This window comes from Podarcis filfolensis, assembly GCF_964270895.1.
Source record: "Podarcis filfolensis genome assembly, chromosome: 6".
In the NCBI taxonomy this organism is placed as follows: domain Eukaryota; kingdom Metazoa; phylum Chordata; class Lepidosauria; order Squamata; family Lacertidae; genus Podarcis; species Podarcis filfolensis.
This window is the reverse complement of record NC_139609.1, coordinates 30,133,687-30,156,129: the sequence shown is the minus strand read 5'-3', so window position 1 is coordinate 30,156,129 and position 22,443 is coordinate 30,133,687. Positions and strand designations below refer to the sequence as shown.

Here is a 22,443-nt window from a genome sequence, read left to right as displayed (position 1 = left end):
CGAACTTAATCCATTCCGGAAGTCCGTTCTTAAACCGAAACCGTTCTTAAACCGAGGTGTGTTTTCTCTAATGAGGCCTCCCACCACCGGTGCCCTTCCACCATTCGGATTCCATTCTTAGACCGAGGTAAAGTTCTCAAACTGGGACACTACTTCCGGTTTTGTGGAGTTTGTAAACCAAATCGTTTGTGAACAGGACTGTTCTTAAACTGAGGTACAGTGGTACCTCGGGTTAAGAACTTGATTCGTTCTGGAGGTCTGTTCTTAACCTGAAACTGTTCTTAACCTGAAGCACCACTTTAGCTAATGGGGCCTCTTGCTGCTGCTGCGCCGCCGCTGCACGATTTCTGTTCTCATCCTGAAGCAAAGTTCTTAACCCGAGGTAATATTTCTGGGTTAGTGGAGTCTGTAACCTGAAGTGTATGTAACCTCAAGCATATGTAACCCGAGGTACCACTGTACTGCCCTTCATCTGAAGAACCCAGGTTGGTTCACATTAGAAAAAAACAAAGTGAGAACACAAAACACATAATAAAACAAAAACAAAAAAAACCCTATAGCACCCTTCCCTCCCACAAACACATTTAAAAGGCTGTAGAATGTTAATCATCCCAATGTTTTCACCTGGCGTCATGATCGCTGTGACATGCTCAAGCCGTCTTTCGCCAGTTAGCAACCTGGAGAAGTTTCTGAACGGGCTTCAGTAGCAGCCTTATGTATAACACATTGCAGTAATCTAACCTAGAGGTTACCAGAGCATAGATGACGGATGTTAGGCTATCCCTGATCAGATAGGGGTACAGCTGTGCCACCAGCCAAGGCTGAGGGAAGGCACTCTGTGCCACTGAGGACACCTGAGCCTCAAGCAACATTCGAAGGGAATGTAACTCCATCTAGAGCAGGTCGCCTTGCATACATCCAGTTCAGGGAACCGCCCACTACCAATGTCTCAGTCTTATCAGGATTGAGCTTCAGTTAGTTGTCTCTCATCTAGCAGTCTAGAACACTCACTGCCACACCTGCAGAAGTAGAGCTGTGTGTCACCAGCATATTTCTGACAACATACTCCAAAACTCCAGATTGCCCCACTCAGCATGTAGGTGTTAAACAGCATAGGGCATAAAACTGAACCCTGAGGAATCACGCCTTGAAGGCTCCATGGAACTGAAGACCACCCCCAAAGCATCACTCTCTGGAAGCAACCATCCAAGGAGGACTGGAACCACCGCAAAGCCATGCTTCCCACCCTCAACTCGGACAGCCGCTCCAGAAGGAGACCATGGATGATGGTATTGAAAGCTGCTGAGAGGTTGAGGAGAACAAACAGGGACACATTTCCCCTGTCTCTCTCCCAACAGAGGTCATCATACAAGTGTGTCCCCCAAAAAAGGTTGTGGGTATCCGTGTCATAGGCCAATATTCTTACACTGGCATGAAATTACAGTTAACCTCAACAAGCAGCCTGTGTGAATGGAGAACTTGGCCTTAGAACATTCTCCAGGGCTCTTTGCGACATGCAAAGATGCAATGGCAGTTATGCATTCAATCCAATGTTGAGAGAGCTCCCTAAGGAATTTGTAAATACACGGAAGCAGATTTTTGTCTCTGTTATTCCTGAAGACGTAGGTCCTAATGGATACCTGTTGTGTGTTTTCATTTCACAGCTGAAAGATATGAAATAAAAATGAGTGAAAATCCCTTGAAATTAAGAAATGAAACTTTTGATGATGCCACTTCTGTGAACACTACTGGACTTGCAATGGAAAGTGCTGGGGTCAGACAAATGTTTCGGTATAAGCCCCACAACTTCACGAAAGAAAATGGCACCTCCATATTCTTTGCAATTCGTGCCATTGATGGCAGCAGCAACGTTGGAGAAGTCTCTAACATAGCAAGAGCAGTTGTGCTTCTTCCTGCATTGCCACTGACTCCTTCTAGTCCAGTTACAACTTCTACTGCTCACACTACTCCAGCTGACAAATACTCTGTTTCGCCTACTCCAGATGACAAATACTCTGTTTCGCCTACTCCGGATGACAAACATACAACTCCCTCTAATGTGAAACCCACCTGTGCTAATGATACCAACGCAATAAATACCACTATGGAAACTGTGATCATCGTCTGTGCTTCTGCAATTATAATTTGTGCTATTGTAAGTATAACAGTTTGTGTTTTGCGTAAGCAGAGATACAGAAGTTATGACACTTGCATGGATATTACTGTTGATAATAAGAATGCCCTCACTATTTTGTAAAGGATAATATATTTTATTAACTGTTTTAATGTTTACAAACAAAATATTGAAACGAACAAGAACAAACACTACCCAAAACAAACATAACCTGGGTGTCTGCCCACAAACTCTGGCACTACGATGAAAATGAGAGTGCTGGAGATGATTTTACATATTCACAATAAAAATTAACAGTGCTTTATAAGCCTCATGTGCTGTTTTTGTCTCAGCATCTGTATTTTAAAGGCAGCAACCAATATTAAATGGGGATCATATACAATCAAGTATATAGATTTTTGAGAGACAGGTGGAAAACTCCTGGTACATAAACTATGAGAGAGTACCGTGTAGTATACTCTCAAATGTACTTTCCATTTTGACTCCCTGCAAACATCTGGTTTTTCCTCCATTTTCTTTTCCATAGCAGCCACCCCTAAACTTTGGCCCACCAGGCTTTGGAAGTAAATAGTGTATGGTATCTCTAGTGATGCGCTATTTCTAATTGGAATGCTCCCAACAGAAAAAAGAATGAACGTCTTGTAGCTTGTATTCCGTATAGTTCCTGGCTGTAACAGAGCGAAGGCCGAGTCCACTGTAATAATTTGGAGTACAGTAGCAAAGATTTCTTGAAAAACTCTCTGCCAAAATGATTTGACAACAGGGCACTCCCATCGCATATTGCTAAAACTTCAGATGCGGCATTTGAAATAGGAACGCACCATATGTTGGCCATTAAATCTCTTCAAAGGACAGCAATAAATATGCAATCTTGTATGGGGCCCATCACAGTAATTTATAAACAACAGGATTTCTCCAAGTCCTTGGATGAAACTGACTGACATTTGGGTGAGGAGAAAACAGATCACGCTTGAGGAGATACTCGAACAAACGACTGACTAGCTATTGAACGCTATTGGGTTATTCTTAAATGCTATTTCATAAGTTCAGCGCTAGATGGTGCTGGTGTGACCTTTTTCTCCCAATGATATGTAAAATTTGTTCAAGGAATGTAAACGGGCTCATAAAATGCTGTGAAGAGGAGACAGATATGGAATGTTATTAAAACGGAGAGTCTCGTGATAGAGGTGCTGCAGGAAAACCATAAAAACGTGGGCTGATTGATTCTTCAATCATTTAAAAGTTGCAATGCCTGGGTTTTTCTTATTCAAATATCTCCCAGGAGTTTGCAGGTTGTTTAGTGTCATCTGAATACTTTTAAATACTTGGTTGTTGCTTTTTAATCTTTTTACAATTCATTTTAATATTTGCTTCCATATTTTTCTAAAGAGAGATTTATTTTATTTTATTTTTACAATCAAGTGCTCTTTACATTTTGCTAAATAAACCTGAAAGGGGGCTTACTATTCTCCTATATCTGTCTCCGTTGGAATGCTATTTTGCTTTGTTGAAACTCCGTATTTGATATTAGCATCGCTGCTTGGCCGATGCGTATGAACTCTTCCTAACCTCTTCTAACAGAGAAGAAACAGGTTGTTTTTAAGTACGAAAGAGTCCTAGGATGGAATGCAATAACTGATAAGCAACCTAGCACCAAGAAAGGAATGCGAGGGGGTGCACTGATAGGCAACCTTAGGCCACTAGTATGACTGATATATTATCCACGGATAATGAAAGCAATGTTGCTATGCACCTGTTTGAATACAGTATAGCAATTAATCAACAAGGTACTGAAAAATAAGTATAGATAACTGCACATTAGTATAATGAGAGGGTGGGGGTGGGTTTAGAGCATGTTACAAACACTTTCCTTCCTAATTCTCTCCCCAGGGATGCTTGCCTTGTGTCATCATTATTATATTATATTATATTAATGTTTTGCTCATAACATTATTATCTTGTGAACGATGTGACAGGACCTCTTCCGAGGAAAGAAGGGCAGCATCGTCCTGCTCAGACCCTACATTTGTATCATTCTTTCCTCCCACACTATGAGCAAAACAAGGTACTGACATTTACTAAAAACAAATGTGTCTGAGTCACAGTATTTCATGGAAAACTCCAAAGGTGTTTCCCATCCCTTGACATTTTGCATCACCTAACTGAGTTCACCTTAACTGCAAAGGCAGACAAAGTTTTGCATACTGTTTTTAAAACTGTAGAACCCCAAATGTATCAGTCATCCAAGCATATCAAAAGTACTTCCTGTTTTTTTAACTTCAATCAAAACATCCACCTTCTCGTTCCATTTACCTATGACCTTAAAACCTATGTCATATATTTATGTCAGTATTCCTGCCCCCAGCAATTAGGAAACCAATCCTAATGATAATTGAGCATAGTTCCTAATTGTTCATACTGCCTGACTTGACCGTCAATTTAATATTGTTAATTTATTTGTTCAAATGTAAAATAGCCATGAAAACCATCTGGACATTCAAATTTGTTTAGACCACCTTCTGATATCCATTATCCACCTTCAACCCATGCTTGCAAACCAAAGGACTTTCCATAAATATATATATTTGTTTCATTTAATTTTTCTGTAATGATTTCCATAAATTTCTGGGATAATGCAACACATACACTGTTCAAATGTATATACCTCTAGGTTTTAACTGTTACAAGCTTAGAAAACTTCATGAAGCATGTATTTAGACTGTTCAATTAAAAATAAACCCAAGTGGGAGACAGAAAACACTGGTTATTTCACATTTGTGGACACTGGTTGTAATAAAACCTAAGTGCCCCAGGTCCTGTTCTACAGAGCAAGTCCAGAAGGATACCATGCTCAATGGTATGAAGAGCTGAAGAGAGATGAAGAAGCAGTAGCAAGGTCCCACCTCCCCTGTCCTGCTCTGTGCAAAGACTGAGACCAAGGCTGTCCCATGGCCAGGCCTGAACCCAGATTGGAAAGGATAATCCATTTCATCCCACAATGCTTGCACTTGCCCAACCACAGCTATCTTCCTCCAAAAGGTGTGATGTTGAATGTGATGAGCTTGCTGCTGCCTTTGTCCAAACTTTTATTTTATTTTCATTTAACAAAGCTTATACCCAGCTTGATTGTAATAAAACCTCAAAACAGTTTATGGAAAAAGACTGATATTTATAACAACTTCCTGGCTGGCCATCTAGAACACTAAGCATCCCGGAGGCTGATAATTGGTGAGTTCTGTCATCCTATTTGGGCAAGCTATAGTGGCTTTATTCAAGCCTGTGGGGATGTCTATGTATTTCCTGATTACAGTGGTACCTTGGTTCTCAAACGCCTTGGTACTCAAACCCTGAAAACCCAGAAGTAAGGGTTCCAGTTGTCGAACATTTTTCAAAAGCCGAACATCCAATATGGTTGTTGGCTATTATTTCCTGGGTGCCTACACCAATCAGAAGCTGCCCCTTGGTTTTTGAACGTTTGGAAGTCAAACGGACTTCCAGAATGGATTAAGTTTGGCGCTTTTGTTTTTGCTATTTATTTTGCTTTTTTGTTTTTGAGGCTTTTTTGGTTAATTTGTTTTTCTGACTGTGTGGAACCCAGTTCAGCTACTGATTGATTGATTGATTGATTGATTGTGTGACTGTGGAAATGGATAAAAGCCCCCTATCCAAACAGTGACTATCATCAGTACAGTTAAGGGGGGAAAATAAATTTTAATTTTTATCCTCTACAATACTGTCTTATTTATTTTATAGTACAGTACATTGATTATTGCTTTCATTTTATAGATCAATGGTCCTGTTAGATAGTAAAATCCATGTTAAATTGCTGTTCTAGGGATTTTTTAAAAAAGTCTGGAACAGAGTAATCCGTTTTGCATTACTTTCTATAGGAAAGCACGCCTTGGTTTTGGAACACTTTGGTTTTGGAACAGACTTCTGGAACGGATTAAGTTTGAGAGCCAACGTACCACTATATTATGTTTTACAGCAACCATTGATTGGATTTGACAGGAGTGCCTGGCGTACTCTGGTCCATGGGGTCACGAAGAGTTGGAAATGACTAAACGACTAAACAACAACAACAACAACAGTTCCTTCATCTATTCAATTATACCCTAACTGTTCTTCCTTGTTAGTGGGTTAGTCTGTGTGGTGCATGAATCACTGCCTTGGCATCTTCAGATAGCCCAATTCAAAGGTAGTCTGGTAGATAACTGGTGCATTCCAATAACATCTGGAAATCTTTTTGCAACCTGTGAGAAATCTGCTTTATCAATCCTACTGTCATTAGGCTTTTTTTTTAAAAAAAAATCATTTTAAGGATTTGAAAACATTTCATCCTAATACAGGTTTCACATCACTAAAAAGTCTGAATGTCGGTATCTCTCTGTGTGCTTATCAGAGGTAGATGTTTGGCCCTGTGCAATGGGGGAAACCTTAAAAGAAGAAACCCCACAATTATGCCCTACCAAGGGGCCTCTAAATAATTCGATTCATTGATGAAAAAATAACAGCAATAGAAAAAGCTGCAACGCATGACAGAAACACAACTTAAATAAGGAAAGTCGACATAGGAAGAGGTGGAGCAATGGCTGAAATAGTTAATTTGTACTGCAGCAAGCTATGTATCTGGAGGTAAGTGATAATCCAATGTTCAAGAAATGAGTGTGGCGTGGTGATAGCAGAAAGGCATCACGTGTAACATGCTGCTGTGTACAGATAAAATGAGGTCCTCGGCAAGGAATCACAAGGAAAATTATCAGAAAGCCTAATGTTAATCTATGACACACACTCTCGAATGGAGGACGACACTTCATCAGACCGCAGTATCACACAACTCTGGGCATAGTAAGAATCTTACCTGTTAGCTGTCCTGATCAAGTCGTTTAGTAAGGCTCATGCTGTGTTGGAATAACATATCTGCTATTGCTATACAGTGTTAGATTATTAGAATAGAGAGTGATGCACTGCACAGAAGAGTTGCGTTAGTAAATACAAGAGCACAAAAGCATCGAAAAGGCAGCTTATGTCTGCCTTCTCTTGGGTTTAATGAAAGGGGGGATGTGTGTGAGTGTATAAAAGCCCTTTTAAGTACAGCCAAGCTCTCCAAACCATGAATTAATGCAATGCAATAAAATAAAATAATCAGTAATCTGGTTAGCTAACAAATGTCCTCTACGGCCTATCAAATTCTCTGCTTCAGGTGATATCTGTGCAACACAGTGGGCTAGATGTTTATTAGTGGGAAGGCAATTCACCTGTTGCTTGAGTGTCAATTTTAAATGTTTTTGGTATGCTCTTTGGCCATATCAGGATGGTCAACTAGGCTTCATCCTTTCCATTTTTCCTGAATAGTAGCTGGAAACAATGTTGAGTTGCCACAACTGTAGCCTTCTTCTTGTGTGTTCTGCAGATGTGTGCACTGTGCTTCCTTGTGCAGTTACATGGTATACCCATACAAAATGTTTTGCTTTGTTTAAATTCCTGCATATTTGCCCCAGGGCTGATCAGAAATCTCCCCTGGCATGTTGCAATACACATCTTTTTCAAATCTGTGAGATTTGCTTTCTTGCACGTGCCCTTTCTCTCTCTCTCTCTCTCTCTCTCTCTCTCTCTCTCTCTCTCTGTGTGTGTGTGTGTGTGTGTTGTTATTGTTTTTGCTACAGTCTGGGCATTTGCACCCTTGCTTCTCCATTGCATGACATTGACATTTTGGTTATTGTTGTTAAGCAATTTTCCTGAATTGCAGCCAGAAACACTGTTGAGTCAGCACAGCTGAATTCTTCTGCACTTGGGTGCTCATTTTATTTTGTTTCTTTGTGCAGATAAGTAGCATGCTGGTACAAAATGGTTTAGCTTTGTGGGGATTCCTGCATATTTCCCCTATTCTTTACCGGTGTACCTGCAGCACAGGGATGTCGTCTTTTAGGTAGAACTTGGTAATGCATTGGAATGTGTCTGTGAATGTTCTCTAAACACACTTCTCACCAGCATGCCCTTCCTGTTTCTAGTTCATTGGCTTATCCTGACAACTAGATATGCGCCGTGTTAAATGCTAGAATTTCTTTATGCTTCTCAGTAAGATGTTAATCTTGTGTTTAAATACTAAGCGACAGTTCAACCGATTTGTTTTCTTAAAAGATCAGCTCCTGATACAAAGCCTTACTCAAGCTTACTCTTTGGATACCCTTTGTCAAGTAGCTGGATACATATTAAAAAAAAAAATCACTTTCCGAGAAACTGTTTCTAGGCGTTGCCAAAAACCAGCTTCCTGTTCCTTACCTAAAATTACCCCACCCATTTCCCCTGCCGTCATAAGCACCGAAGCCTCAAATTTCAAGACTGCTGCATCTTTTCTCCCCCAATTCTGCATTCTTTTTGCTCTCCTTAGATTTTTTTTTAAGATTACGTAGGTGTTTTCCATTTTGCCTTTGAAATATCTTCTTACTGATTGCAAAACAAAAAGAGGATATGTCTCAAGATGCTGAAGATGTTGATTCATATTGTGCCATGGGCATGCAGCTGATGTCTCAAACCTTTTCTGAGTCCTGATAAAACAACCTTTTGAAAGTTTGTATAGGCAGAACTGTAGGTCTGGGCCAGCCGGAGATGTTTTGCTGCTGTATGCAAAATAGACCGCCCCTGTCCCCACAACAACGCCCACCTCCTACAGATCTGGGTCCCCACCATGGTCCCTCTATGCCCCTGCTATATCACCTGTGCTGCTGCCAGCCCCATCACCACAGCTGTGCCCAGGACTGCGCTCATGCTGCTGCCACAATGCAGCAGCAGTGGCAAGAGGGCAGTGGCAACGGGCAGTGGTGATGGCCGTGTGGCTGTGTTGGTGGTGCGGGTCAAGCTGCAGCAGGGCTGTCAGCCGCGCAATGGCGGGGCCATGGAGGAGGTCAGGGGTCGCATCCACCGCCTGAAGTAGACAGGCTTCACCTCACCTAACGTAGGGCTGCCACTGCTGTAAGTCCAGGAGGCATGAATATAGAAGGAGAAGGTGGAACCTGTGGACTTAGACACCGTCCCTCCAAAACAGTGATGTAATTTTAGGTTTCCAAAGAAGGAAACAAACTCTAATCTTTCTTATACAAGCTTGAAAAGCAGTTTCCTCTATGTCATTCCAAAAGGTCTGCTTTTTCAGATTACACCCCTTCTACCATGTGGAAAATGCATGACTTTATGTTTGGAATGGGAAAAAACACTCTGTAACCTCTGCGAATGTCAAAGTTTGAGGCCTTGTTCTGCTGTGATGTTGCAAGTCTGTTGTGGTGTTGTGAACCTAGTACTGCTAGGTTCTGAGGGGGAAGAGAGACAATTGCTTTGAGAATTTATTAGAAACATTCGGCATCAGAAACATTCATGCTGATTCGTCTGGGCGACAGCAAACTCTTGATTGTCTTGCAGTCCCAGTCAGCTGGGAGATAACGGTCAGCATTATTATTTTACCGGTATTTATTGAATTTCTACCCTGCCCTTCCTTCCGAAGGAGCCCTGTGTAGGGAGATGATCAAAATTTGTCCCTTGAAGAGTTGGAAAGAAGGAAGCTGATAAGGGTGGCTTGAGGGGAAATGACCCAAGAGAAAAGTTGACTAAAATAGCTGAAGTCTGAACATTAAAACCCAATATTTAGTTTATACCTGCCTAGTGAAGACCAAAAACTGGTGGCTGAGTTAGCCTGAGAGGCAGCCCAGGGTGTGACGGACTTACCAGAAGAAGGTTGCACAAGTAGGTCTTTGAACGTTGGCCAAACTGTCCAAGCAGTCAGAAGTACAACCAAATGAGCTTTGGGGCTTTGAGGCAGATTGTCCCCAGTGACAGGACTGGTTTGTGGGAATATTTGGCTGGGATAGAGATTTAAGGACACTTAGAAGCTAGTGTCAGCAACAGTGTCTCTTGAGCCTTCAGAACTTCTCAGCAAGTACCTTTAAGACCCCAGTGTAAATAACAGTATTCCCTTATGTGCATAGCAGCTCTTTAATAGATCAAGCATCTTAGCGAAGCGTTTGTCCTGTCCCTAGTGTTAGCATTCATCGCATACCTAAGCTGACTTATCTGCTAGCAGGTTTTGAAAACATTCTGAATGGATTTCTGGCAGCGGTAAAAATAAAGTAGCACAAATGCCTAAACTTGGCATGGCACAGGGTGGTGCAGAGCCACAGAGAATAAGCCTTTGAAGGAAGATTTCATAAGGAAATCACGGTCTCTCCGGAGAAAATTTCTGGTGTGCTTAGTGCCATCTTAAATGACAAGATAATAAAAGGTAAATAATAATATCCAGATGGCTAAGGGGTATATGTTGAGAGACAGAATGGACATGAAAGTGGGAGACAGAGGAAAGAAATGAAACAGAAAATGCAAACTCGTATCATTTTGGGTTGTGGAAGTTATAGCTTATTTGCTCATCTTTCATTTCACCTTTCATTTCCTCCATGAAAATGATATCTTAGGAGATTCATCATGTGCAAAGTGCTATGCTAGAAAAATCTAGACTTCAATGTGCTTTAATTATATAATCCCTCATTGTCTGCACAAATATTCACTGTGACTTCTAATATGCATGAAATCTAATAATTTGATTATATCCAAGTTCTTACTCATTTAAACTATTTGTTTGAAATCAACTTTAATGAAATAAAAGTTCTTACTAATTCTATTTTATTAAAGTTTATTTCTTTTCAAACAAACAAACAAACAAACAAACACAGTTCAAATATTTGTTTGAAGCAAATGGTGAAAAGGTGTGAGTTGCCTTAGACACTGAAATGCACTGCCTGGAGGAGGAGACAGGACCATTTTATCATTTATTCTGGTCCTTCCCTGAGGGAAGAATGCAGAAGGTGCTGCTGAGATGCAATGCCTGTACTGGTTGCCGGTGTGTTTCTGGGTACAATTAAAAGTGTTGTTGCTTACCCTTAAAGTCCCAAATGTCTTGAGTTCAGGATATCTAAAGCACCACCTCTTCCAATAACAGCCTGCCTGCTGCCTAGTCGGGGTCAGATTAAACTCTTCATAGGTCCTAGGCACTCTTAGACTCTGAGGTGCTCAAGGTAGGTAAATATTTACATTGTATAGGTACCGTAATCACATATCTATATTAGCGTTGCCATATTTCAAAGAGTGAAAATCCAGACAGAAAAGTTGTTGATTTATTTATTTTAGTTTTGCCAGCTGTCATATGTCCAGATTTTCCCAGACATTTACCAGACTTCTGCCTGGACACCACTGCCGACTGCAGCATTCTGGATATAGTATGGCAACCCTGTGTGAATAAGCTAGCTGCTAGAGGAAATTAAGATACTTTGCGGACATACCTGTCTGCATATGAATATGAGATGAGGGTGACAGTGAGTCATTGAAGAATTTTTGTTTTTTCGTGGTGTGTGGGCTTGCTTCATGAGGTGAGAAATCTTTAGTTGATTACAGCACCTGCCCGAATGGCAGCCATGCAAGCAAGCCAATTTATTGACCTGGTGGAGAACATAACAATTTTATTAAACTGTATCATGTTGATGATTCCATCTTCTTTTGAGCCTATAGCCTAGCTAAACTGCCATCCTACCTTTTACAGTACGAAACTAGTCCTGTATGTAGCAAATGTCTGTTCCAGGACACTGAGGAAGAATAAACTGTTGGAATCTATGGTGACCATTGTACGCTTGAAAAGAGACTTGGTTAGGCATGGCAGTTGTGATTGATCTTGAATTGTTTTGTTGACAGGTGAAAGAGAACATTGGGAGACCTTTAATGAATAGGAAAATTAGTCAAAGTCTTAATAAGGAAAGGCACTGAAAAGTGGTTATATGTTATCAAATGGTATTAAGATTGCTGTGATCCTTTGATTGGTGAAAAGAAATCATGCATGTAATCTGGAAGAGTATAAAAAAACATAGCTTGGGGTGTGGTTCTTTACAGCCTCCTCCTTATTTTTGAGGGTGTCCCTATTAACATTTGTATTTTAGTAAGGGCCTATCTTTTCACTTGGAGTCTGTATCCTTTTTGGGGGTGTTTCTAGGAGGAATTCCTCCAGCATAAGAACCCCTTTTAAAACTCTCCAACAGACCTCTGCAGATTTGATATCTACAGAAAGATCTATTAATGCAACAGCATAGTAGATCTCAGGAGCACCCTGTTACATGCTATAGCCTCCCTCCCTCCATATTTCTATTTAGGGCTCCCATGCACACCCACCACTGGTGTTTGAAGCCAAGCACACTTGGTGTGAGCCGCAATCCACATGTGTTCTGTAGCTTCTTGAGAAATACTGTTGTTTCCTTCCAACCGGCTTGCATATGATTTGTAAATGTAAGCTACAGTTCAGCTGAGGTGTCAACACTACAGGAAACAGCTGCACATGCAGAGTTGACAGAGTTATTTAAGTTTTGAGAGGTGAGGGGTTGGCAGCACAGGGAAGCAGATCATGTAATGTGCATCAGGTAAAGACATCCCTGCTTCCTCTCTGGTGGGTGAGGTAAAGAGTCCCCTGACCATTAGGTCCAGTCGTGACCGACTCTGCGGTTGCGGCGTCATCTCGCTTTATTGGCCGAGGGAGCCGGCGTACAGCTTCCGGGTCATGTGGCCAGCATGACTAAGCCGCTTCTGGCGAACCAGAGCAGCGCATGAAAACGCCGTTTACCTTCCCACCGGAGGTACCTATTTATCTACTTGCACTTTGACATGCTTTCAAACTGCTAGATTGGCAGGAGCAGGGACCGAGCAATGGGAGCTCACCCCGTCACGGGGATTTGAACCGCCGACCTTCTGATCGGCAAGTCCTAGGCTCTGTGGTTTAACCCCAGTGCCACCTGTGTCCCCTCTGGTGGGTGCAGCAATGTAAAAAGGCAATTTCGATTGCATTGGAGGAAAGCAACCTTGCATAGCCTAGGTGTCTCCCTTAAAAAGACACCTAACTCCCCCCAACTTCTTCAGCATAGTGTACCCCACTTGTATTTCTCTTCTCCATGTTCTGCTTCTGGCTTCTCCCCCTGCCCCCCAATCAAAATCTCAATCCAGGTTCCGCCCCCACCCCAATGCAGGAATAGGAATACCGTATCCCACCATTTTCCTGGTCCAAATGTCCCTTTCGAAATCTAAGCAGCTGTTGTGGGCAGTGGTTCTGGCAAGCTGGCAATTGAGTCCATCTCACGACGCTGCGAATATTTTTGCACAGGAAAGAAATGCAAACGAAAGAGTTAACAAAATAACAGCAAGCGAACTCCCACCACCCAACTATGAGAAGGGTCTGTAGCTCAGCGGCAAAGTATGAACGAATAATTTTTGTTTGTGCTTTGTGGCAAAGCATATTCCTTGTACAGTGGTACCTCAGGTTACATACGCTTCAGGTTACTGACTCTGCTAACCCAGAAATAGTGCTTCAGGTTAAGAACTTTGCTTCAGGATAAGAACAGAAATCATGCTCCGGCGGCGTGGCAGAAGCAGGAGGCCCCATTAGCTAAAGTGGTGCTTCAGGTTAAGAACGGTTTCAGCTTAAGAATGGACCTCCGGAATGAATTAAGTACTTAACCTGAGGTACCACTGTATGTGAAAGGCCTCCGGTTCAATCTCCAGCATCTCCAGGTTGCATTGGAAATTTCCCTGTCTGAAACCTTGAAACACCGCTGTCAGTCAGAGTAGAAATACTGAGCTAGATGATCTGACTTGGCATAAGGCATCTCCCTATGTTCCTGCAAGGGGACTCTACTATGCAAATCACCTGCTTTTGTTGATGATGTTGACATCGGTAATGCTGACTCAGCTTTGAGGGCCAGTGACAAATTCTGCAGTCTATCCTACCAGACAGCGAGTGGCATACGCCAGGTTTGAATATGCCAGTGGCATATTCAGACAGGTTTAGTTTCCTTGTGGCTAGCTCACAGGTGGATTTCTGTTGTTCTCATATATGCACAAGACAGGAAATCGATGGCTAGAATTATCATCGCACAAATAACGGACAAGTTTTCCAAGTGTCAACTTTGCTTTTAGAAGTGTGCTTGGCTTCAAACACCAGTGGTGGGTGTGCATGGGAGTCCTAAATAGAAATATGGAGGGAGGGAGTGGCAGCAGAGGGGGCTCCTTTCAGGAGGAGGGGTGCTTTCAGGAGAGGGTAGGTCCAGCCCTCCACAAGGTCTAAGGGACAGTGGACCGGCCCGCTCCTGAAAAAGTTTGCTGACCCCTGACCTAGCTGATAGGAAGGAGACTGGCCAGAGCTGTGGGTGGCTGAGCTGGAAGCAGGCAGGAAGCTAGAGACACAAATACACATTTTGCGCTGTGCTGGAGTTTAGGGCTCCCCTGAAAACCAAAAGGGAAAAAAGATCTGTTGGGGTGTTAATGCTGTGAGCCCCTACATCCTATGCTCAGGTTGTATCCATGTGTAAATAAAACTAATATGTCCTAAAGACACCACATTCTCCACTGACCTACAGCTGAAGGAAACCAAACCTGGAAGGGCCCCTGGAGTATCTCCCTGCTCAGAGACAGCAACGGTAGAATCAGAATAATCGTTTTTTGCATCAGCCACTAGCCATAGCAATAAAATAAAATACAATGTGCTGCAGATAGAGGTGAAAGCTTAACTCTACAAAATACATTCTGGAGCTTTACATCAGTAAGCAAATAACGGATTTTATTCTAAGGAGATGGCAATGACAGAGTTAAACATCCGTTTCCCGTTGCCCGTTGGAGCACTCCACCCATTCTCTTGTACTGCGGTTACTTTCATTTCCCTGTGCAGTTGTGTGTTAGCCAACAGCCTCGTGTTCTGAGCCTCTAAAGTGAGTAGCCGTGCCTTATATTATTGAATGAGAACTTAACGGTATTTGTGATGAATAGCACAAGGAAATGTGGGGTTGGGTTGATTTGCAGCATTCTTTGTGCTGTCGAAAAAGGGCTTTTCTGCCTCTCTCTGCCTGTCTCTTTCAAAGCACTTGCCTAAATAACCCTCCTATATTTCTCTCCATGAGGCTGGACTAAGAGGCACAAGCAGAGATGATGATGAATTGTCGGTTTCTGCTGGCATTGCAAGTACTGCACTGGGTGGCAGGTACCATGGTAAAACTCAACAACGGTGGGTTTGAAGACCTGGTCATTGCCATCAATCCTAGGATACCTGAAGACGACAAAATTGTTGAACGCATAAAGGTGAGACGGCTAAATAGTTGTGAACGTGTTTGATTAGCATCTTACCCCTCAGCGACTGTGATATGCTGCGAAAATGCACTGTGCGTTTTACGAGTGTCGGTTTCCCCACAACAAGGCTCAGACATATATGGCAGCTGCAAGAAAACAGGCTGTCTTCCCCCACAGGCGCATTAAAAAAATATATTTTAAAAAATGTTCAAAACTTGCAGTGACTCCAAACCTTCTGATCCTTCCCTCTTGTGAACTGGTGCCACCATTTTGGCTCTGTGACGTAGGAGCCAACTCCTAGGGGACGAGGTCTCTTCAACTCCCCCAGTAAAATATTTGAGGGGGCCAGGTACACCCCCCCAAGTTGATGGGCATTGCCATTGAAATGGTGTTTGTGTGCTTGTATATTGTGATTGATTATGTGGGGCAGGACTTATCTGCCCCCCACATTTTATTCAAATTGGCACCCCTGCTCTATACATGCATTGGTGCTCACACCCTGAGTGCTGAAAATAGAGGGAAAGGGAGAGATAGATTGTGAAACAGCAACGGACTGCCTGAAGGACCACATGCCTTCCTCTGTGTGGTTTTGTTGTGTGCCAGAACACTGCCATGTATTTGGAGGTGAATGTTGCTCAAGTTTTGACACTGTACATTTAAAGCACAGCCAACACACATTTAAAGTGAATTCCCCCAGCTTTACCTTTCCCATTCGCAGAGCTACTTGTTCCCAGCACTTTTAATTAGCTACAATATGCAGAAATCTTTGGGGTCAAGTCGTGGGCTTTAAATGTGCGGTGTGACTCTGCAGATGTAAAACACCCCATTAATTAATAAGAAATAAATAAGTAATAAGTTGCTTGTAGATTTTTACAAAAGTAACTCCGCTGACACACTCGGGGGCTGGGAACGGAAGCCCCACGTGAAATGGTCATCAGCTGAACTTATGTGTGCTGTTTATACTATTTTATTGTCTCAAACCCCATGAAAAGACTTTTGAAATCTTTTAATCGATTGGTAGTGCAAGAAAAAAACAAAATTGGTTATGAAAAGGCGCAAAAGTTTTGGTTTTTGCCAAAAGGTTTAAACACCACATGGCATATTGATTGAGCAGTTGGAAATCCTTCAAATTATCTAGGATTATAGGTTTAAACTAATCAGAGCTCTGTGAAGCACCAAATTTCTGGAGATAATTCCAGAAGTGGGATGTCACTAACAAGAACAGCCCTTCCCTCCACCATCACTTGACAAAATGGCTACCACTTTGGAGAAACAAAACAAAATGTCTTTAACAGGAGGTAATTTACCCAGAAGTTTGTCAGGTACAACTTTTTGCAGAACTTCTTTCCCCCTCATATCAGGGTGGAATCTACACACATATAAAAACCATTCTGAAAATGCTTTTGGAAAAAACCACAAACCAACTTTTAAAAAATATATATACATTGAATTTTCCATAAGGCTCACCTTCGCCATCTAGTGTCACATTGTATATTGCACTTGAAACACACTTAAAATGTTTGATTTGCAGCTGTGTAGCTGAGTCCCAGGTGTAGTTTTGCATGCTAAAATCCCTATATGTCAGGCTGCAGTTAATGACGCAGGAGTATCCACACAAAAATGTGCCTGATGCAGGCATGTGCAATGCATCTACTAGCCCAGGGGTCAGCAAACTTTTTCAGCAGGGGGCCGGTCCACTGTCCCTCAGACCTTGTGGGGGGCCGGACTATATTTTGAAGAAGAAGAAAAAGAACGAATTCCTATGCGTCATAAATAACCCAGAGATGCATTTTAAATAAAAGGACACATTCTTCTCATGTAAAAACACGCTGATTCCCGGACCATCCGTGGGCCAGATTTAGAAGACGATTGGGCCGGATCCAGCCCCCGGGCCTTAGTTTGCCTACCCTTGGAGAAAGGGATTTAGGGAAAGAAAGATGGCAGAAAAGACCAAAGGGCACATTCTGTAAAACCCAATGCAGATACTAGTCACTGACAGACAGAGGTCTTTCCTTTTCTTTCCTTGTTAGGACATGGTCAAAGAGGCGTCAACATATCTCTTCAGTGCTACACAACAAAGATTTTACTTCAAGGCTGTAAAACTTGTCATTCCTTCAACATGGAAAGACAAAGCAGAGTATCAGAGAGTAACTACAGAAACCTATGACAAGGTAAGTCTAGGGGAATACTTTAAATTGCAAATGTACTTGTAGTATTTTTTTTAAAAAAATAAAAGATTGGGGCAAATGGAAAGATCAGAGGGAAAAATAAATACAGAATAAGACTATGCCATCACTTTTGAATGCAACTGGGTTTACTTTTGATTGAACATGGATATCAGAGAGTAACTATACAAACCTATGATAAGGTAAGTCTAGGGGAATTGGGCTGCATAAAACATATTGTTCTTACAGATGTGATAATGGTCAAGGCTAGATTAAAAAGGTTGGGGACCCTGGTGCGCTCCCAAAACAGGATCCCCCTTTATCCTCAAAGGAATGCATGAAATAAGGAACTGGAAAATATATTTTGAGAAATCTTAAATACTAGCACAAGTGGCTGGGCCTGGTGAAATTTTAATTCCTTACCCCTACAGTTGTGATTCATGGGTTCCCACTTAATTTTATTTTTATTTTAAATGTGATTTGAATTGTATTTTAAACTAATCATTTGATTTTGTGTTTTTAATGTATTTTATATATTTAGTCTTAGCCGTCCTGAGCCCGGTCTCAGTCGGGGAGGGTGGGGTATAAATAAAAGTTATTTCTATTATTAACAAATTTATTATCACATATGCTGTCATGGACTATGAAAAGTACTTGAAGCATTTGCCATTTCACAAGTCAGCAAAGTAACAAGCCTTTTGGTGATCCTGAGCATTTTTCATTCTTTAAACTCACTTCTCAGTGTGTATGCTCACTTTCAAACGTCAATCAGTCACGAGTTCTTGGCATAACCAACACAATGGCTGTTGTGAAGATTTACGAGGCATAATATGATCATAATATGCTTGTATCGTAGGCATCAAATGTTGATTCCTTTAACCCAAGTGATGGATCCTTGTAAAGGTCCATCTATTTTGGAGATTAGTACAAGGCTTCAACCACTCTTAACCTAGCTTGTTGGACTCCATGTCTTCTATGATGTACAGAGCAACACCACCTCCAGGATGCTCCTGCCTGGCCTTCTTATAATGTCAGTATCCAGATATAACCATGTCCCACTGTCTCTCTCCATTCTACCTGACATCCGTCATGCCCACTCCATCCACACTATCCTCTAAGAGCAAGTACTTCAGCTTGCCCATCTTGGCCGGGATACTTCTAGCATTAGCATATAAACACATATATACATTACCTCTCTGAGATACTTTTGTTTTAGCCTACAGTTCTTTGGCTCCCAAAGTTATGCTTTTGGCATCATCCTGCTTGCTCTTAAGTTATAAGGCCTCCTTATGCAGAGGTTAGAGAACATTAAGTGCATATTGAGCATTTTTGTTCTGAAAGGTTATACCAGGGGTCAGCAAACTTTTTCAGCAGGGGGCTGGTCCACTGTCCCTCACACCTTGTGGGGGGCTGGACTATATTTTGAAGGGGGAGGAATGAATTTCTATGCCCTATGAATAACCCAGGGATGCATTTTAAATAAAAGCACACATTCTACTCATGTAAAAACACCAGGCAGGCCCCACAAAAAACCCAGAGATGCATATTAAATAAAAGGACACATTCTACTCATGTAAAAACACGCTGATTCCCAGACTATCCGCGGACCGGATTTAGAAGGCGATTGGGCTGGATCCGGGCCCCGGGCCTTAGTTTGCCTACCCATGGGTTACACAAATGTTCATCTTGATTTCTATGCAGGGTGTTATACATCTTCCTGTTGATCATTGGTCCACTCGTTTCTCAACATATTTCCTAACTGCAAAAGGCCGTTTCAAAACAAACTGATTTATTGTGCTAGGGTGACAGAGCACTTCAATCCACTTCACTTATACAGATCAGAATTTACGAGTGTGCATTTGAATCTCTTTCACAAAATATAGACAGTCTGGAGATCTGGACAGCCTATCATAGTGACTATGTATACATTCACTGACAGTAACCCTGCAGTCCGATATGCTCTTTACTGAGTGTAAGCCTAACTGAATATCAAGACTTCTTTCTACATCTACCTGCGTAGTATTAGGCTGCACACCTCACAAATTGCACAGGTACTTATTCAAAAGACGATCTCAGCTGTTTTAGGAGAATACCCCAATAGGCTATAACTTCTTTTAAATGTGCATTGCAACCCTAGGGCCCAAATCTGTGTACAGTGGGACCTCAGGTTACAAACACTTCAGGTTACAGACCCCTCTAACCCAGAAGTAGTACCTCTGGTTAAGAACTTTACCTCAGAATGAGAACAGAAATCGTGCAGCAGCAACAGGAGGCCCTATTAGCTAAAGTGGTACCTCAGGTTAAGAACGGTTTCAGGTTAAGAATGGATCTCCGGAACGAATTAAATACGTAACCAGAGGCACCACTGTACTGTACATATTTCTGTTCAGAACCAAAATCACCGTATAAGATTAATCACCATATAAGATTAATATCAATGGTATTGGTTGTTTCTTTTCTCTGTGATCTTTTAGCCGTGTTCTGTTTTATTTCAGGCCGATGTCATAGTGGCAGAATCTTTCCCCAAATATGGAGACGATCCCTACACCTTGCAATATGGCGGATGTGGGGAACCAGGGCGATACATTCATTTTACTCCTAACTTCTTGACCAATGACAATTTGTATAATGCTTATGGTCCTCGAGGTAGTACCTGTTTTTATTTTTATTATTATTATTAAAATGTGAGTCAAGGTTTCAAAAGATAATGCTTTCTCAGGAATTCCATTAACTCCTTAAATATAGTTGCTTAATTACTCGAAAGCCTCCTAATTTGTCTGTAGCAGATCAGCAATATTTCCACGTCAGATTCATCAGAAAATATACCAGTCACAACATCTCCCTTCTTGAAGCTAGTTGAACATGCTCCCATTCCATCGTACCACCTCATCCCCTCAACCTGAAGCCATTAATAAATTGGCTTTATTTATTAGCCAATAATACCCTGTGTTGTGAGAGCTAAAGGCTCACAGGTGAAGCCCAGCAATATTCCATCAAGAGGTCAAGTCAATGGTTTGAGTCAGAAATTCAACATGAGAGTCCATGACAAGGTCATGAGGCTGTGCTACAAGATGTTGTCAGAAGAAGGAGAAGAAAAAGAAGAAGAGTTTGGACTTGATATCCCACCTTTCACTGCCCTTAAGGAGTCTCAAAGCAGCTAACAATCTCCTTTCCTTTCCTCCCCCACAACAAACACTGTGAGGTGAGTGAGGCTGAGAGACTTCAGAGAAGTATGACTAGCCCGAGGTCACCCAGCAGCTGAATGTGGAGGAGTGGGGAAGCGAACCCGGTTCACCAGATTATAAGTCCACCGCTCTTAACCACAACACCACTGCTGGCTTGCACCGTGACTGAACTGAAGCCTTATAGACGTTGATGGGATGGAAGGAGGGACTTTTGAATCAGATCAAAAAGTTGCCTATCCCTTTCATAGTTATTTAATTGCTTGTGTGTGTGTGTGTGTGTGTTGTACATTATATGTTTCTTCCCCCCGCCCCAAAAAAGTGTGTCACATTGAGCTTTGTCATTGTCTTCCACAGGTAGAGTCTTTGTTCATGAGTGGGCTCATCTCCGATGGGGTGTCTTTGATGAGTATAACAACGATGCACCTTTCTATGCTACTGGGGGAGACAACTTGCCTGAAGCCACAAGGTACCACCCCATACCGCCCAGTTATTGCCTAGACTGGATTAGCCTGTAATTTGATGATATACAGAACAGACTTTTCATTAGGGGAAAATGCTGCAATGTCTTGGCGGACAGCACACCCAATGAGTACCTTTTTCACCCCCCCACCCCCCACCCCCATTTTGTAAGAAACACGTTTATTGAATAACACAAAAGCCCATCACCAGCACATTCTGCAACAAGAGTTTTCAATTCATTGAGAAAAGGCTGCGTCCGAAGTTACTGCCACTTCTGGGAAATGTTGTCATGCCCCATGCCATGCCCTCTTCCTCTGGCTTTCAGGATAGCAGCTTTGCCCCTTCCAGCCCCAGAGCCCTGGTTTTCGTTCTCCGTACTTCTCAGCATTGGAGCATTTTTCAGCATATTGGGCAAGATGAGGAGTCGGGTTTTGCTCCCCCGAATGTACACCTGCTCTAGATGTGCCACACGGCCATCTCTGTAGGTCACTGTCATGTTGCCCACTACCTACTTTTCCTTGCCCATCTCCTTATCAGCTGCAGTCTTCCAAGCACTCATGCATCCCATGAGAAGGCCTAGGTAGGGTGTCGAGAGACCCCTTGTTACTCCATTAAGCCTTCTTCCCATTGTTCATATTGAGGAGTTCTTCGGGACAATAGCAGTTAGCTCAGGCATAGGGAAAACCTAATCAACACCCCTAGACAGTCTGGTTGCAACTGTTTGCAATAGGTAAGTCTTAGGATTGCCATATTTCAAAAAGTGAAAATCCGGATACAAAGGTTGTTGAACATTTTTCTTTTGGGGGGGGGGAGGCGGCAAAGTTTGAGGGAAATCACTAAAAAATCAACACTTCCGATATGGGCTTGCCATACACCTGGGTTTTTCCAGACACTTTAGCCGCTTGCCGAAAATTCTGCCCGGATGCCATTTTTGATGGACAAATCCTGGCTATGTCCGACATATGGAAGCCCTAGTCAGTCTTAATCCTTTCCCCAGCCAAATCCAGTTGTTGTTGTTGGTGCTGCTGCGTCGTCATGATTATTTCTACTGTTATTGTTATTTTAATTTATATCCCATAGCAGCAAGGCAGGAGTGAATGACTGATCTAATCTCCACACAATAGTCATTTAGGAAAAAAGAGACCTTTCCCCCGAATTGACTATTCTGTGTAAATTAGATCACTTAAAAAGAATTAAAATTGTTATTAGTCCAGAGGTTCACATTATCGCCACAGGAAGAAAACTGCCTTAAAATGGTACAGAAATCCCTGTTTGCAGACCCATATATTTGTGACATAAAATGCTTGTCTGGAAGCAACCTATATGACTGAGGGCTCACGCCACTCAAAAGTGGATAAGCTCTTAATCA

The 22,443-nt window shown here is 42.1% G+C and overlaps 1 protein-coding gene across 1 annotated transcript in view; it reads left to right on the top strand.

Annotated features, from left to right (window-relative positions):
• Window positions 1-22,443, top strand: part of LOC310765245 (uncharacterized protein) — a 63,132-nt gene that overhangs the window by 24,057 nt on the left and 16,632 nt on the right. The window contains exons 16-20 of the mRNA XM_083620021.1: window positions 1,665-2,254; window positions 15,113-15,277; window positions 17,296-17,436; window positions 19,926-20,076; window positions 20,970-21,081. Coding sequence (XP_083476147.1) covers window positions 1,665-2,254; window positions 15,113-15,277; window positions 17,296-17,436; window positions 19,926-20,076; window positions 20,970-21,081 — 1,159 coding nt within the window. The remainder of the gene's footprint in view (window positions 1-1,664; window positions 2,255-15,112; window positions 15,278-17,295; window positions 17,437-19,925; window positions 20,077-20,969; window positions 21,082-22,443) is intronic.